This window comes from Peromyscus maniculatus, chromosome 22, assembly GCF_049852395.1.
Source record: "Peromyscus maniculatus bairdii isolate BWxNUB_F1_BW_parent chromosome 22, HU_Pman_BW_mat_3.1, whole genome shotgun sequence".
Classification (NCBI taxonomy): domain Eukaryota; kingdom Metazoa; phylum Chordata; class Mammalia; order Rodentia; family Cricetidae; genus Peromyscus; species Peromyscus maniculatus.
This window is the reverse complement of record NC_134873.1, coordinates 43,766,218-43,785,470: the sequence shown is the minus strand read 5'-3', so window position 1 is coordinate 43,785,470 and position 19,253 is coordinate 43,766,218. Positions and strand designations below refer to the sequence as shown.

Sequence of the window (19,253 nt, the reverse complement as noted above, 5' to 3'; positions counted from 1 at the left end):
TAACTTGAGCTGTAAACCTTCAAAACTGCCCTGTAGCCAGCTAGGAGCTCTGCTCCAGCAGCCTTCATTTCAATAATAATGCAAGCCTCACAGGCCTGATAGTGCCAGTTTAAAAACTAATCGCAACTCCCAACTTGTCTATTGCTGTATTTAAGAAAAAAAAAAGTGTCTTTCTCTCTCTCTTTCTTCTTTTTGGGTTGACTATTAAGTTCTTGGTAATTTACAAAAATCTTGGCCACGTACAAGAACTTCAGTCAACCCACTGCAAAAAAACAGGTCCTGGTTAGGGGACGCCCTAAGACCTGTATGGATTCATCAGACCCCCCAAAGATTGGGGGTTGGAATATTAAACATCTGCCTTCTTCTTCTCTCCAAACACGTCTGCTGTCTGCATCTCAGCTCACTTCAGTCTGTGTCTCCACCCCCCCTCCCCTCTCCATTTCTGGCGGCTGTCTGGCTAGATACGGACCGGACAAACCGGCTGCAGCTGCAACAACAACAAAACATTTCTCCTCCGTTTTAGTTTGGTTTTACCGTGCTTATCTCATTTCATGATACACCTTAAAGGATTTATTAAATTGTCACTTTCCTTATATACTATATTTTTAAATAAGAGCTCCTGTTTCTATATTAAAATAACTTCACCACAAACTTCATATTTTTAAGGCTATCCGGACAAGTATAAAACCTTATTTCTAAGTTTACAAAGACAACTAACTTATAAATTGTTAAGAATAAGTTTACTTTGGGGCTGGAGAGGTGGTTCAGTGGTTAAGAGCACTGACTGCTCTTCCAGGGGTCCTGAGTTCAATCCCAGCAACCACATGGTGGCTCACAACCATCTGTAATGAGATCTGGTGCCCTCTTCTGGCCTGCAGATATACATGGAGACAGAATATAGTATGCATAATAATAAATAAATCTTAAAAAAAAAAAGAATAAGTTTACTTTAACTAAAGATAATTAAGAAATAAAACTTATTGATTGATTGGTCAACCTAAACTGTAAACTGTTAATAATAAGTTGTACCAAAGCTATAGGCTAATAGAGATAATTATTAGGATACAAATTAAAACTTGATTATCTCATGAATGATCAAATTCTGTAATATATACAAAATCATATTTATATACATGCTAAGTATGCTAAGTTTCATATAATCAATTCATTACTTAGCCCCCTAACATTTAAAATGTTTAAGCTTTGGACAAAACTGCCATATCCCTTATTGCCAGGGTTTTGTCCGAACTATGCTTTGAGATCATTTAGATTATATTTCCATTTACCAGATATTTTAAAGATAATTTGCCTTACTATCCAATTTCAAGTAAAAGATAGCTCACATAACAGATTTCAAAATGACCTTTTACTGTTCCTTTATTAAAAGAATTTCATGCCAGGCAATGGTGGTGCACGCCTTAATCCCAGCACAGAGCCAGAACCAGGTGGATCTCTGAGTTTGAGGCCAGCCTGGGCTACAGAGTGAGTTCCAGGAAAGGCACAAAGCTACACAGAGAAATCCTATCTTGAAAAAAACCAAAAAAAAAAAAGAAAAAAAAAAAGAAAAAGAAAAAAATTCACTTTACATTGGCTATTCTCAATCATCAATTACCTATATCTCCTGATGAATTAAATACAAAAATGCTTTTAGATGTAAAGTTTTTATAAGAATATAAAGAATTAGATATAAAGAATGTTTAAGAACATTAAGAAATAATTTATATGTAGTGCAAGCCATTGGAATAGAAAAATATAAAAACATCTAGATATGTTATAAATGATACCTGAGTCTCAGTGAATGACCTAGAGATACTGAGAATGTAAGCCTAAGTTAGATCATAGTATGGATAAAGTTTTTATTGAGGTCTGAAATAGATATATAGGCTTTAAGAATGAACTTATGTATGCTTTAATACAAGAATCTACTGACCTCCCCAGAAGGGACACTGGGGCTAATAATAGGCTGTAGCTCCTCCACTGTACAAAATATTAAGGTCCTCCCTGGAGGGTTTGATTCCTGACCTTACTGAAGAAATTAAGATCATTGTACAACTCTCTACTAAAACATTTCAGATTCATGCAGGGCAGCGCCTAAGGGAGCTGATGGTGTGGATTCTAGTGATATGGCCTTCTGGGTTCAGGAAATTAAATATTCCAAACCAACTAAACACTTAAAATACAGGGAAAGAAAATAATTGGCTTGCTAGACATAAGCACAGATGTTTCTTATATTTTAGGAAAAGATTGGTCAAGTACTTAAGACGATTATTACTCTTTCATCTTTTATAGGCCTAGGTCAATCTAGTAGTATTGCTAGCAGCTCAAAAATATTAAGATGGTCAGATAGATAAAATTATGGCATATTCTGCCCATATGTCATCCTCCAAACCTAACACACTATGGAGAAGAGACATGCTGTAACTAATGGATGTAACTAATCTCTGCTGTGGACTAATATCAGCTCAAATGCTACAGATGGGTTTTAAACGTAAAGGAACTTGAGGAAAGAAGCTCAAGGCATAATTGAGCCCATTATTCCAGAAATCATAAATGGCAGACATGGCCTAGGTTATCAGGATTTGTCCTAGGAGCCACTATCCCCCGACTGCTGACCACATTTCAGAAAGATCTATTGCTCCTTTCTGGATCAAACAATGGCCTTTGAATACTGAGAGAATTGTAACTGTGACCTGTCTGGTGGAGGAGAAACGTAAAAATAGGGCATATAAAGCCTCCCACCAGTCCTTCAGTCACCCCAATATTTGTTGTTTAAAGAAAATCAGGCTTATAAACCGTTACAGGATCTGAAGAAATTAAATAAAATTTATTAAAGCCAAGGGGATTCTCACAGCCTGGCTTGCCATCTCCCATTACCATCCCTAGGAATCAAAATAACAATGGTTATAAATTTACAAGATTGCTTCTTTGCCATACCTCCTCAACCTAAAGATTGTCAGCATTTCCCTTCTAGCTTGCCTACTCACCCTGCCATGATGGAGGCCAAAGCTCACATATAGAGCAGGAAATGCGAACTCTGTTTATCCAGGACTCATTTATTGAGCAGAGTTCCTCATTTTATATATACAGATTAACTATCAGAACTGTCAATTATAGCTTCCTCACAGTCCCCCAAACTAATAATAATATATGTGTATGTATATGTGTATATACATATATATTACAATACATTTATTGCACAGATGATATTACATTTATATCAAACTATGAAACTTATGAGTCTATAGATTGGCAGATAGCTCTACAGGATATACTGGCACCTTTTCATGTGTCTGTCCAACAATTATAAATTCAATTTAAATTATATTAAATATAATTTAAATTATAAATTATAAATGGAAGCTCACCCATGAGGCTTATGTCCTTATGATTTATGGTTATTAAATAAGAAGTAATACATCATTTATTTCACTGCTTTCCAATTTTAGGAAGGCCTAGAGCTCATTTATAGACAACAGCCTTACATATACTTCAAGAGCTCTTAAAAATTGGTGCTTAATTTTTCAGATCCCCCACTACAGGCATTCCTTATTACCCCCAGGCCAAGCCACAAAGTCACACCTAAGCCTCTGTGATCTTCTCACTGGTATTTGAAAAGGTCCTGATGTTTTCATACTGTCAGGAGGAGGATATGCCTACATGTCTTCACAGGATATTGACCCATCTTATGAATCCTGGATCGCCTGGTCACACCATATACTAGGCCACTGCAGGACAAAGGCGCTCTAAAGCTGCCAGTCCAAATACAGGCTGTTATTTACCTCTAGATTCTTAAATATTGAGCTTTGAATATGAATAAATAGATACAATTCCAGATCCTTTTGATGAACTTTCATCAATGGTATAAAACTTATAGAAATATGATTAGAAATAATAATTCTGTTCTAAATGTATTTTATTAATTTTTGTCAAAAGATAAATGAGACTATATATGTATGTACGTATGTATGTATGTATGTATATATCACATTTCATTCTCTGCCTATCCTGATGTTTTGTTGAGACTCCAAGGATTCATAATTTTGCTCTCACAAAATTTACTACTGTTATATTGCTAACATGTCTAAGATTTTGTCTATTAAGAAGGTTCTTGTAAGTTCTAGGAGATCAAAATTTGCCAATACTCACAAGCCAAAAAGACCAGGAGGAATGCAACCTGACTGCAGTTTACATCTCCCACTTACATATTTTCTTTTTCTTCTCTGGGGTAGGGAGGGGAACTTTCCTTCTCTCCTTGGCCTGATATCTCCTCTCACCTGCTAACCATGCATTTAATATTCCATAGGTACACCTAAGAGAAAAAGTTTCCTCTTTAAAACTCCTCGGCTGCATGTTCTACCATTAATACATACATTTGTTTCCAGCAGAAATTCTAACCATTTAAAGAGATACAGGTTGTCTACATCTGGACCACAGACATGTTGTCTAGCTGCAGATCTGCATCCCACCCTCCAGCCCACGAGACAGAAAATTCTGCTACACTGCGTGTCTCACAGAGTCTAAAACAGCCTGTGTTTCCTGGGTTTCCACTGCATTTCAGACCCCCACCTTTGCCCCCATATCAGCAGGAAATAACCATGAGAGATTTCTACAGCCCCCTTTGTCACGTACCCCTATTTCTGAACTGAACTCTCCAGCCCAAGGGCTGGACTGCCCTTAAAAAATGCTCTATTATTAATTGTATAAGTTCTGCCCATGATCCTGAAACTTATGTATTATCAGATATATCAGATATTCTCCTCATGTACAATTGTTCAGTATGTAAGTCTTGCCATGTATACCCTGACACAGGTTATTACTGTTTTCTCACAGCTAATAGTTTATTTAATATTGCATTGATTATAAATTTAAATTAAGTAAGCTTCAGCTGCAGCCTTATTCCCACAGATGCTCATGACTAACTCAGGTAACTCTTTAACTATCCCTCTTTAAAACACAGTTTAACCAAATTAATACCACTAATCAAAGATTAATAGAGTTAATGTTCCAAACTAACCATTTCTTTTTGCTAAGTCACAATCATAGTATTTAGACATATTATGCCATACTAGTTAATGATTGATTTTTTTATGTTACTCCTCTGCTCCCCTTTTGGCACAGATATATTCTAACTATATACAACTATACCTATTTTATTTATTTATTATGTTTATATATATAGAACCCATACTGTGGAAGAAGTGACTCCCAAAAGTTGTTCTCTGAACCCCATGTGTATGCATGTGTGTGCAAAGACAAAGACACACACACACACACACACACACACACACACACACACACACACACACACACGGATGAAAAGGGCAGAGAAGATGATTCTTGCAGAGGATGCAGGCTCACTTCCCAACACCGACACAGCGGCTCTGTGTGTGACACTATGCCTCTCCTACAAACAACTTTCAATAAAACAACTTCTAAATACTTTAAAATTCACATAATTTAAAATGTTTGGGGATTCTGGGCCAGGAATGGTGGCCCACATCTTTAATCATAGTTTTCAAGAGGCAGAAACTCAAAATCTTTCTGAGTTTCAGGTCTGCCAACACGATACATTAACACTCAATCTCAAAAAATTAAAATTATGAATTCTAATCCTTCATAAAAAGCTAAAAATACATTTTTAAAAATTATTCATTTAAATTCAAAGCCAAATTCTTTTTTGACTATCACTTCAGTTTTAATGTGCAATCCAACTGCACTGGTCAATTTATTTTATTTATTAAACTTCTTTATACTTTCCCATACACACTTCTACTAAATACAGCACTACTTTTGTGCATTTTGTGAACAGCACTATTATCTACATACTGTAGTAAAACTTATCTAAGAGTATGTACAGGGGCATGAGTGTAGCAGTCAGAGGCTAACTTCTGGAGCTGGTGTTCATCATGTGGTTCCAAAGGATAAAACTCAGGTCACTGGGCTTGGCAGTATCTCTATCCAGTGACTCATGTCATTGGCCCTTAGGATTTACAAGTATTTTTTTTATCATGTATAGGCATTATACAACTAAGGATATTTTCATGTAAGTATGTACTGTAGATAAAGTGTATTTTACTTCTTATCTTTTCTTAGTAACCTAAACAGTTTTGTGTCTGTTCACAGGTTATATGTACAACCTTGGTATTATATGTCTATATACAGCCTAAGCACCAAAAACTAAGAGAAAAACTAGTATTTGCTTTTCATGGACTAGATTAATCCATTTATTTATCATCCATGTTTCTGAAAATGCTTTAAGTTTGTTCTTTGTATGGCCGAAAACAAATGACATTGTCTATACACTGTTTATCCAGTTGGGACACCTGGGTGGATCCCACAACTTCATCATTGGGAATGTGGCTGCAAGCAACACTGGATGCAGGTGTTCCCGCCAGAGTCCTTGGGCTAAATATTCAAGGATCTGTGACATTAACACCATCAAGGTGACAGCATCTAGTCTCCTCTAGGAGACAAATGTGGGACCAGTCCATGAGGATTTCTAGACTGGGTTCACTAATTTGAGAAGACCCTCCACAACGTAGGCGAGAGCAGCTGCCGCATGTCTTTCACATCAAGCCAGACCTCTCATGACAGGCATGTAAATGAAAACCAGAATAAACTGTTCCTCCCTTAAGCTGTTTAGACAGCGCTTTTCTTCCCCCTGGGGGAGAGGGTGTCACAGAACTGATACCAAGCTACTTAGCTGGGTTATATGGTAAATCTGTTTTTACTTTTCTTTAGGTTTATTTGTATTCTATGTGAATGGGTGTTGGGTCTGCATGTGTCTGTGCACATGAGTCTGTGGAGGCCAGAGAGTGCATTTGACCCCACTGGAACTGGACTGACAAGCGGGGGTTAGCCAGTCCTCAGCAAGAGCAGCCAGCATTCCTAACTGCGGAGTCATCGTTCTAGCCCCGCAATTTAAATCTTTTGGGAAACCTCTACTGATTTCAGAAAGTCCTTGCATATGCCCTGGAATTGTTTCTCCTTGTTCTTCTAAATGTTTCAAGTCTTATATTAGGGTCTTTCCATCCATTGGGAGTTAGTATTTCCAAAAGGGATCTAATCGTGTTCTTCTACACATGGATACGTAGTTTGCCCAGAATCATCTGTTAAGAGGCTGTCTTTTCTCCACTGTCTATTTCTGGTGCTTTTTCAAAAGGCAGAGGGTTACAGCTGTGGATTTACATTGTACGTCCTCTATTCAGTTTCATCGATCTGTATGTATGTCAGTATCATGTTTTTGTTACAATGGCTCTGTAGCACAACTTGAAATCAAGTACAGTAATGCTCCCAGCAATCTTATTGCCTAGAATTGCTTTGGCTATTCATATTCAGGGTCTTATGTTTCCATATGAATTTTAAAATTGTTTTCTAGTTCTGTAAGAAGGCACATGAGGGCTGGAGAGATGGTTCAGCAGTTAAAGAGCACTGGCTGCTCTTCCAAAGGTTCTGAGTTCAATTCCCAGCAACCACATGGTGGCTCACAACCATCCATAATGAGATCTGGTGCCCTCTACTGGCCTGCAGACATCATACATGCAGGCAGAACACTGTATACATAATAAATAAATCAATCTTAAAAAATAAAAAGATGGAGCCGAGTGGTGTTGGCACATGACTTTAATCCCAGTTAGGCCATTTGCTATTTCTTACTATTAATAAATTTTTATGCTAATATTTTTCTGTGTATCTTTCTTAACATAAGCACTAAAATGTTTAATCACATGTTCATGAAGCATGTACATTTAAAATTTAATAGGTATTATAAAATTTTCTCCAATAAAGCTATAGTGGCTGGGTATATAGCTCAGGGACAGAGTACTTGCCTAGCACGCACGAGGTCCTATATTCAATCATTTGTATTTAATGACTGTTTTTTACTATACTGCATCAGTACAGGAGTAACCATTGTCTCCTTACTTGTCAATTCTTGATATAATACAATCTCCTAGTTCATACCAAATTATGAGACTAAAATTATGTCAGTTTGTACTTATTGATTATTAGATTCTTCTTGGAAGAAGCTGCTATATAACCCAGGCTGCCTTGAAATTAGAATCCTCCTGCTACAGCCTCCGGAGTACTGGGATTATGTGACTATGCTGCCAGACAAAGCATTTCAAGAAAGAAAAAAAGAGAAAAAGAAGGGGGGAAAAGCAACCTGGAATGCATATTGAGCCAATCCAAACAACACAGCAAGGAGTTATCTTGAAAAAAAAAAACCAATCCAAAGCCAGTTCTTTGAAAATTCCAATAAAACAGAAAACTCAACTGGCAATTAACAATGGGAACAAAGAAATGAACAAGGACAAATGAAAAAACAAAACATTATATAACTTTATAGCAGTACATGCAATAAATCAGGTAAAAAATTTTTTACTTTTTTATATTATTATTTATTATATTATAGAGTGGGGGGGCATGTATATAAAAGTCAGAAACAATGCCAAGGAGGTAGTTTTCTTTTCCACCATGTGGGTTCCAGGAATCAACTCAGGGTTTCAGGTTCGGGGGTAAGTGCTTTTACCAGCTGAGCAACTTTACTGGCACAGAAATGGACCATTTTCTAAGAAAAATCTCCAAAATTGATACAAAAGGAGACAAAGCAATTGACTAATATAATAACAACAAAGAACAGTATAATTCAAGGAAAAGGAGTTTTACATACTATTCATTCAACCTAGGGAGTAAAGACAATTTCTACAACTTTCTCCCCAAATCTAGAATAAAATAAACAACTACACAGTTTATTTTATGATGTATTTCAAAACTGCACTACAGTAGAAGAATGCTGCAAGACAGGGTCTTGCTACTGTACAATCCAGGATGGTTTCAACTCTTCCCTCCCTCCCTCAGCCTCCAATGTAATAGGATTACAGATGTGTGCTACAAAACAACAGCTGACTAGAAACTCAGTTATTATTTATTTATGGTTTTTTGAGACAGGTGTCTCTGTGTAACAGCCCTAGCTGTCCTGGAATTCACTTTGTAGTCCAGGCTGGCCTCAAATTCACAGAGATCTGCCTGGCCCTGGAGTGTTCTTAAAGGCATGCGCCACCACACCTGGCTTAAAAACTAAAATTTAAAAAAAAAATTTGCATAAGCTATTTTTTTTTAAGAATAAACACATAGGTTCTATTCCATACTTAGAATTAGTACAATATTAAAAAAATCTAGCAATATGATTCTATATATAAGATTAAAAGTAAAAAATCTACCTAATCATTCCAGTAAGCTCCAAAGCAAACCAACCTGAGGATTGGGAATGTGGCTCAGTGTGAGAAGTATTTGCTCACTGAGTGATGGGTTTCATCCTCAGTACCCCCAAAATAACCAGACACACATAAGAAAAGCTCTTAAGGCCGGGCGTTGGTGGCGCACGCCTTTAATCCCAGCACTCGGGAGGCAGAGCCAGGCGGATCTCTGTGAGTTCGAGGCCAGCCTGGGCTACCAAGTGAGCTCCAGGAAAGGCGCAAAGCTACACAGAGAAACCCTGTCTCGAAAAACCAAAAAAAAAAAAAAAAAAAAAAAAAAAAAAAAAAAAGAAAAGCTCTTAAAATGTAAACACCTATTCATGATTCAGAACACATACCTCAGCAAACTAGGAAAAAATCTGGGTCTTCAAAACCATGTTAAACCCTACATACAATGGGTGATACAGAGTACAAAAATTACTAGCAGCAAATTAGCCGATTGCAGACATTTACCCTGTGAAGACATCAATCTCAAGTTTTCAAACAATTTTCAGTAATTAACAGAAGATTTGATGAAGTGTCTTATTGAAAAAGGACCTCGATACATCATTGTCCATTACACGACAGAACTAAAGGTGTGAAACACCATGTAGCTCTCATTATTATTAATTATTCGTTTTTTTTTTTGTTTGTTTGTTTGTTTGTTTGTTTGTTTTTTCTAGACAGGCTTTCTCTCTGTAGCCCTGGCTGTCCTGGAACGCATTCTGTAGACCAGGCTGGCCTCAAACTCACAGAGATCTTCAAAACTCATAGAGATCTACCTGTCTGTCTTCTGAATGCTGAGATTATAGGCATGTGCCACCACAGCCCAGCTTTCCTAATTATTTTTAATTGGAGAGATTATTCTTCTGATAAACAGAGACTTAATGCTTACCTGTTTTAATGCCTTTTTGCTGTGCTTCTGTGATGGAGAAATGACTTTACTTGCTGGAATGGTAGGTGATGGGCAGCCTGACTGAGGAGAGGATGGCTGTGACAGTCTAGATGATACTAGGGAAAAATTGACAAGGAAACATTTGTTATCAGAGTTGATATCAAGCACCACTCCTTCCCCAGATCATATGCTGCTACCTGTTAACAACTGTGACCAAACACTTTAGGAAAGGATCTTCTCTTTGGAGTTGTCCTGCAAACAGTCTCCCCTTTCAGTTTATTTCCTCAGAAAGTTCTAGTGCAGGATGATAGGACGGGGAAGGGGCGAGTATTAGTATAGATGACTTCTCATTGTTTACTATATTAGAACTGATTAAAGGAGCCATGTTATCAAATTAGAACTGTAGTATCTATGGTCCTAAGGTAAACTTGAAGATGAATAATGACAACATGGTGGGAAGTTATGAAAGGTTTAAATTGAAGACAAAAAGGCCATTTCTGCTTTAAAATTCTTCCACTGTTTCAACCCTGTCACTCCTTCCCTCAGGTCCCAAGTTTTCAGCCTATCTGTTCAAGACTGGTTTTGAAGACTTCTCTACTGGAAACAACCACTTCCTATGCCGTCCGTATCTGCTGTGCATAGCCTGAAATGGACCACACTGAAGTCATGGCAGGCACATGTTTATGCTCTATAAAACTTAATATCATGTGAGCACATTTTAAAATTTTATTTTTTACATCCATGTAATGCCTGTTGCCCACAGAGGCCAGAAGAGGGTGTGGCATCACCTGGAAAGAGGTTACAGATAGTTGTGAGGTGCCATGGGCGGGTGATAGATATTAAACCCGGGTCCTCTGGAAGAGCAGCCAGTACTCTGTTGAGCCATCGATCCAGCCCCATTTTAAAATAAGGTGTGTGTGTGTGTGTGTGTGTGTGTGTGTGTGTGTGTGTGTGTGTATGCACACACACATGATCACGAACACATATGCATACATCTGAGGACATTGCCCATGGAGGCCAAAAGAGAGCATCAGATCCTCTAGTGATGGAGTTATAGGCACTGTGGGCAGCCCAATTGTGGATGCTGAGAAACAAACTCATGTCTTCTACAAGATCAATGAATACATTTTATGTTAGTTAAGGAGAAAGATGAAAATTGTTGGTTCAGACATCTCATGTGAGAGCAAGGAAAGTTCAATTTAAGAGAGGAAAGAACCTAGAGATGACTCTTGAAGAATACACTTTGCCTAATATTTTCTTTTTAAATACTTGACCTGAAAACATTTATAGCAAAATGGTATTGGTTAAGACCATGAAGATTTAAGACACATGAAGTATGTGCTGCTAGATATCTAACTGACACAAAAATAAGAAATATACATAGTAAAATAAGCAACGCCTAGAGTACAACATACAACTTTACTCTTAAATGTTCTAATATTAAGACAATTTAACTTTGGTTCTGTATCCTCATCTTCATAACTATCATGTTTATATACATGGGAAGGAACTGATATAACAATCAGCTTTAAAAAAAAGCACCTTCTATGTTCTAACAAAAGCATAAGTTCTATTTTCTATTCCAAGCTCCTGAAATTCTATTTCCAGTGATAACTAAATCTAAATAACTAGGTTTGTATCATTACATTCTTTTCTGTGCAAATAAAATAGTACAAAGATACACACTGGCTGCTATATAAGTTCTCATAACCTATATTTACTTATCAAAAAACTGAATCAGCTTGAGAAAAGATACAAAGCTAGTATGGAGCAAAGGCAAGATTTAAATTTTATTTTCAGAACAATGAATAAGTACCTGGAATAGCTGACAGTGGTGACCACTGAAAACATGTGCTAATATCCGAATTCTCAGAGCCTGCGAACATTGCTTTATTGGTGAAAGGACTAAGTATCTTATGATTATATTACCTAGATTATGCCAGTCAGTCTTAACAACATATTTTTTACTTTTCAAGACAGGGTCTCAATTTACAGCCCTAGCTGGCCTTGAACTCAGAGAGATCCACCTGCCTCTGCCTCCCAAGCATTGGTATTAAAGTTGTGTGTTATCACATCCCACACAACAAAGTATTTTTATAAGAGACATAGTGAAGACAGATTCAGAGAAGGTGAAGAAAAAGCCAGGTCAGAATAAAGTGGCCATAATGCAAGTTAGTTGGCCATCACAGAAAGCCAGAAAAGGCAAGGAACAGAAGAGTCTCTCTGAAAGCCTCTGGAGGGATAGCTTCCTTGCTGACCCCTGGGCTTACAAACTGACTTTCAGAACTGTGAGAGAACAAATTTGTGTTACTTAAGCCACACAGTTTGTGGTAATTTGCTGCTTCAGGAACCATATAGTAACTAAGTTTTGTTTTGTTTTGTTCTGTTTCTGAGAGTGTTTCTCTGTGTAACCCTGGCTGTCCTGGAACTTGCTTTGTAGACCATGCTGGTCTCAAACTCATGGATATCCACCCACCAGCCTCTGCCTCCCAAGTGCTGGGATTAAAGGAATGCACCATCACCACCACCACAACTGGCGTAAGTTTTTAAAGTATTACTATCAACTTACAGACATTTGAAACATACATTTAAAATGTTCAAATAAAAATCAAGCCTGGCCTGGTGGCACAGGCCTTTAATTCTATCACTTGGGAGACAGAAGCTTTTTCCCTTGCTTCTGGTTATCCTTAAAGCCTCAGTCCTAATAGTACAGCCATCTTTAACACAGGCTGTGCCCAAACCTTCACCTCAGCCACTATCAACAAGAACATCTCCCAGAAGTCTTTCAACCTAAGTTAACTTTGTCACAAGTTTCGTTTCTAGGATGTACTTGAAAGAGAACCCAATCTTCCCCATTCAGTAACTTAGCACATATAAAAAAATGCCAGAGGGCTAGTGGATTTACCATATTTTCTAACTCCTGTTAGCAAATTACTGATTAAAAAAAAAAAAAGTCTTGACTATATGCTAACAGTAATGTGCTCTGGGAAACAGGGATCCCTTACAATGAAAAGGAATATTTCACTGACTCTTTTTTTTTTTTCTTAAAAATAGCAAAAGCAAACCAAACCTCACAACTTTTCCTTATAACAAGATAAAAACTATAACCATGCAGCGTCTTAAATCCCAGCACTTGGGAGGCAGAGGCAGGAGAATCTGTCAGTTCAAAGCTAGTCTGTCTGCTCTACATAAGTTCCAGGACAGCCAGGGTTATATAACGAGATCCTGTCTCTAAGGGAGAAAACAAAACAAACAACAATTATCCATGCAGCTGTTTCATATTATAGTATTTATAACATATTTGGGGGGAAAGACAGAAATTTCCCTTAGCTATGACCAAAAAACAGTAAGAGAGACAGTTGATTTTATTAGTAGTTTTTCTGACATCATTCCACCTTACCTTGACTTGAAATTCCATTAAGCTCTTCTCTGAACATGTTTCCTGTCTGAAAGCTAAGAACCAAAGCTAGAAACTAGTAATTTCCTCTACTTTACATATAAATCAATAAGCTAGATTCAATACTGGACTGAGTTTCTGAGTTCTAGTCTGTTCCTATTTGGCTGAAAGGTATAAATATCAAGAGTTTCTATCAATTTTCAACTAAAAGTATCAGTTTTGCTGTCAGAGCTCTGTATTTTTGCACATAAAAAGGAAGTGGGTTTTTGATACTATCTCAATGTTCTTCCTGTCTTACAATGCATTTGAAATCATGATGTCAAACTCAGAGTCAAAGCCCCAAATAAGAAAAATGAACAGCAACAATTAGTATTGGAGAAATTATTTTGATAACTTCAGAGACTGTCTCATCAGAGTATAATTCAAGGAGAAACAGCCGACACGATATTCATTTCTAGAAGAGCGATGAATCAAAAGCAGATCAAAAACAATGCTGAATTTGCTATTACCTAGTTGTCAACATCTATTATTATGTAGGATGTAGAATAAGGTTATACTATTCAAATTTACCTACGGAGCTACTGACAGTGGAATTTTATGATTGTTATTTAAGGTATTTCTGCATTATTTGAACTTACCTTAATTTTTTGGCATGGCCATTAACAGACAAATGCACCAGCAACAAGAGCCACTGCTCAAAGGGTCGCTGCACCAGGTGTAGCTTTTTTCAAAAATTTATTTAAAAGAACAAAAAAAAAAAAAACCATCTTCATTTTACATGAACGGGTACTTTGCTTCCATGTATACCTGTGCACTGTGTGGGGCCAGGAAGGGGCATGGGATCCCCTAATGAACTTACAGATGGTTGTGAGCGGCTATGTGAGTGCTGGGAAAGGAACCAGATCCTCTGCGAGAACAACAAGTGCACTAACTGCTGAGCCATCACCCCAGCCCTGCATGTGTGACTCTTAAAAGGTAGGAATGAGCCCGGCTTATTGATATCTATTTAGCAAGTTCCAGGCCAGCCACAGCTACACAGTGAGACTTGTCTCAAAAACCAAAAAAGTAAAAATAAAGCCAGATGGGGTAATCTGCTTGTCACTCCAGCTCTTGGGAGGTAGAGGCAAGAAAGCTAGGAGTTCACAGCCAGCTCTGGCTAAATAGTCAGTTCCAGACTAGCCTGGGCTATGTGAGAACATGTGAGCACTCCATCCCCAAATAAAGATGTTCCAATACATTCCAAAGACAATGATTTTTGTTCACAGTTTAAACTGGCCACCTTTAATGTTGATCTTCTTGTTTATGAAGCCACCTAGAAAATATGAATCTTGCTAGGTATTTCCCTTGCCTGATGTCTTGGCTTTGTTCTATAATTTTCAAACTTATAGAGAAAAGTTGAAGCTGGAGAGAAGTGGAGAAAAGACAAAGCCCCTTTCACCTGTAGCATTAGCCTTCCCAAATCGGGGGTTTAAAAAATCTGCAGAATGGCCAGGCAGTGGGAGCCCAGCCTTTAGTCCCAGCACTTGGGAGGCAGAAGCAGGCAGATCTCTGTGAGTTTGAGATCAGCCTGGTCTATAGCGTGAGTTCCAGGATAGCCAGGCTACACAGTGGAACCATGTCTGGGGGGTGGGGGGATTTTTTTAGAATAAAAGACCTGGGCCACAGCTGCTGTTCATCATTATCAGGGATCATTCTGAAATTATTTATCAAGGATTTGCAAGAAGGCCCTATTTCATTTTGTTTTCATCTCATTTGTGTCTGATAACTGAAGTTTGGTGCCTCTCCAATGAACCTGTAAACTAAGATTATGGGATTAGTTTTCTTGAACTGTATGCATAGTAGTTATACCAGAGAACATAAATGAGTAAGTTAATGAATTATTTCCATGCTCCCCAAGAGTAGCACAACCACTAGATTGGGGATAAAGAGAAGGAAGTAAAAAAACAAAAACAACAACAACAACAACAAAAAAAACCACCTATTTTTCTGATATGGCACATCAACAGTTCTCAAGGCAGTTAAAATTAACAAGTCTATGATTACGGGAAGCATAATTCAACTTAGAAGATATTAAAACTGGGGAAAACTGAATGTCTACTCTACGCAGGAAAATCAATACCCCATAAGGTATTCAGAAGTCTAAAATTTCCCCTCTTCAAACAGAATCTAACAAAAAGCTAGAGATTAACAAGAATAGATGGTAAAATGTTATTCATAACAGAAAAGCCTTCCAGGGAAAGGGTTGTCATATAGCCATTATTCCTTACGTGTCTTAGGTTCGCTATGAAAAGATATCAAATGGTATGAGAGCAAAGACAGGCAGACTACATCTGGTGTTAGCTAGTAGTAATGAACATTCTTTTCCTAGTAAGGAGAGAGCTGAGAACAGCCAGTGCTCCAAGCCTGGGACCAGAATCAGACAAGAGTTACAAATAAGTAATGGTAAAGCATCTATGACGGTCACAGCTAAGAATAAATTAAGGTAAAAATTTAGAATGTTGTCCAACTCATTTCACCATTTAAGTTAAATAAAAATAAAACTTGCACTTTTTTTTTCTTTTTTGTGGTAAGATCTCATTATGTAGCTCTGGCTGGCCTTGAATTCATATCTGGCTGCATCTGTCTCCCGAGTGCTGGGACTAAAGGTGTGTGTGCACCACCATACCCAGCTAACTGCATATCCTCACTGCAAGATGCAGATTTACCTCAACAATGACCTCAAACTGAGGTTGGTGAGACGGCTCAGCAAGGAAAGGTGATGACGGCAGCATAAGCACCACGGTCTGAGGACGGTGCCGGAAATCCACAGAGCGGTGGAAGGACTGAACAAAGTCGTCCAATGACCTCCAAACTGCACCGTGGCGTAGACCCAGGCCAGCTAGTCCCTCTTTCGCTCTGTCTGCCCCCCATGCACACAGCACACACATACTCAACATTTTTTAACAATTAAAATTAGGACCTGGAGAAATGGCTCAGTGGTTAAGAGCACTAGCTGCTCTTCCAGAGGACCTGGGTTCAATTCCCAGCAACCACTTGGTGGCTCACAACCAACTGTAATGAGATCTGGTGCCCTCTACTGTCATGCAAACATACATGCAAATAGAATACTCATATGCATAAAATATGTAAATAAATAAATCTTTAAAAAAACAAAAAGAATTAAAATTAATCACAGACTTAAAACTCAAGATGATAAAACTTCTAGAAGATATAGAAGAAAATGTAGGTGAGCCTAGACTTGGTCATCACTTTTAGATACAATACCAAAGGCTCAAGATCACAAAACAAAGGACTGATAAACTGGACTACATTCAAATTAAAAACTTCTGCTTTGTAAAAAGAAACTGCCAGATCCAGGACTAGAGAGATGGCTCAACGGGTACCAGTCCTTGCCAAAAACCTGACAACATGAGTCAGATCTCTGAGACTCATAAAAAGCAGATCTGGAAGCACTGACCTACAATCCCAGCGTTCCGAAGGCAAAATGGAGGTAAAGACAGAGGAGCTGCCCAGAAGCTTCGGGGCAGTGGCAGAAATAAGAGAGATTCTGCCTCCAATAAGGTGTAAGTAGTGAGAGCCAACTCCTGAATGCTGTCTTCTGATCTTGACACTGGCATGCACGAGCATGTCTCATATCCACATACATACGAACACACACACATTTGGAGAGGGGAAAACTGCCAAAGGGGGAAGGACTATAGTTTTTGAGAAAATATACAGAAAAAAACCTTACCAAATAAAAGACTATAATCCAGGGCTAGAGAGCAGGCTCAGCAGTAAAGAGCACTGGCTGCTCTTGCAGAGGACCCAGGTTCAACTCCCACCACCCACAATGGCGGCTCATCACCATCCATAACTCCAGTCCCGGGGGGATCCAATGCCCTCTTCTGGCATCTGTGGGCACCAGGTACGCACATGATACAAACATACACTCAGATAAAACTTAAATACACATAAAATGAAAATAAATCTTTTAAAAAAATACTATTCAAAATGAACAATGAACTCCTGAAGGCCAATTATTAGAAAACAAAAAACAAACAAACAAAAAAACCCTGACATCCTAACCTTAACAAAAATGGGCCAAGAACCAGGGCACACTTCTCACCAAAGAGCCTATTCAAATGGAAAATAAGCATGCAGAAAGACTTCTCCATACATGCAATCAGGGAAATACAAATGACAGCAGTGACAGACAGATGCGCACCATTAGAATGGCCAAAGTCTAGAAGACTGGCAGACAATACGAACTGCTGGTAAAGATTCAAAGCAACAGCAACTGCCATTCACTGTAGTGGTGTGGCAGCGTTTTACAACATTTAACATACTCATCACAATGCATCAGTCACACTCTTGTGAATTTACACAAAGACAACATGTGCCCACAGAAAAACAAAGTTCATAGTAGTTTTCACTCATAAATGGTAAAACATGAAGTAACAAATACATCTTTTAGTTGGTGAATGGCTATATGCAAATCATGTCAAATACTATTTAGTTCCACAAGGCAATGTACCATAAGCCATGAAAACGCATGGAGAAATCTCCAACACACATTACTAAATTAAAGATGCCAATCTGGAGCCAGTGAGGTGGTTTGGTTGGAAAACACCTTGTCGCCATGCTTGACAATTGAGTTTGATCCCTAAGACTCACATGGTTAAAAGGAGAGAATCAATTCCTGTAAGATGTCCTCTCATCTGTATACAACTGTCATGGCACCAGTGCACATGTGAATGAAGGTGTGTACAAGAACACACTCAGAAAAAAAATTGTAATGTCAGTTTTAAAATAATGCCCATTTAATGCCAGGCAGTGGTGGTGCACGCCTTTAATCCTAGCACCTGGGAAGCAGGGGCAGGTGGATCTCTGTGAGTTCAAGGCAGGCCTGGTCTACAGAGCGAGATCCAGGACAGCCAAGGCTACACAGAGAAACCCTGTCTCAAAAAACAAAAAAAAACTAAAAATAAATAAATAAATAAATAAATAAATAAATAAATAAATAAATAAATAAAACAATGTCCATTTGAAAAGGTTCCAACTTTCTGATAGTCTCAAAAAGACAAAACCATGCAGATAGTAGAAAAGATCAGAAGTCAGCCAGAAGACTATGTGGACGGGGCAGTGAAAATACACTGTATGGCATTTGTGTGCACACATGTCTTTGTAAATAACGCATCTGTCCCAAGTTTTAGAAAGTACACTACCAAGAGCGAATTCCGGTGGAAATAGAACCCGGATGATAAGAATGTGCTAGTACACATTACCAAGTACAAGTAACAAACATAGAAGAGACATGGGACAAACCTGACTGCTAAAACACAACTCCAAAACATAACTTCCAGTCTGTAGTTTGAGCACTCAAGAGGCAGAGGCATGATGATTAACCAATTGAATGCCAGCCCAGTCTACATATCCAATTATAAACCAGTGCTACATGGTGAGACCCTGTTCCAAAAAGCCAAGAATATAACACATGTAAGCAAAAAAGCACAAAGCAGCAAAACCTGATGTGAGCAAGTCTGTGCATATGAACAAGTAGAAAGCAAATGGAAACACTGTACTTATCAACCCGAATCTAAAAGTGTTCTCCAAAAGGACATTTTTTGTGTGGATGCATGCATGTATTTAAGTGTCTATCGTGACCACTCTCCATGGGTTTTCTCCCTTATAGATGTATGTGTAGTGTGCAGGTCGGATGTGTGCAGAGGCTCAACATTGATGT

General features: G+C 38.1%; 2 protein-coding genes across 6 annotated transcripts in view; one reads left to right on the top strand and one right to left on the bottom strand.

Annotated features, from left to right (window-relative positions):
• Positions 1 to 6,634, top strand: part of LOC143270253 (uncharacterized) — a 38,432-nt gene extending 31,798 nt beyond the window's left edge. Inside the window, exon 5 of the mRNA XM_076559510.1 lies at positions 6,315 to 6,634. The gene's annotated coding sequence lies outside the window, so the exon portion shown is untranslated. The remainder of the gene's footprint in view (positions 1 to 6,314) is intronic.
• The window catches only part of LOC143270263 (putative Polycomb group protein ASXL2), a 29,587-nt gene that overhangs the window by 3,938 nt on the left and 6,396 nt on the right, over positions 1 to 19,253 (bottom strand). The window contains exons 3-4 of one of the 5 annotated variants that reach the window (XM_076559557.1): positions 10,132 to 10,247; positions 726 to 872 (exon numbers count right to left, since the gene is read on the bottom strand). In XM_076559557.1, coding sequence (XP_076415672.1) covers positions 765 to 872; positions 10,132 to 10,247 — 224 coding nt within the window. In that variant the 3' untranslated portion in view covers positions 726 to 764. Of the gene's footprint in view, positions 1 to 725; positions 873 to 2,795; positions 8,581 to 10,131; positions 10,248 to 19,253 lie in introns of those variants that run through there. The other 4 variants (XM_076559559.1, XM_076559560.1, XM_076559561.1 and 1 more) reach the window with 4 other exon arrangements.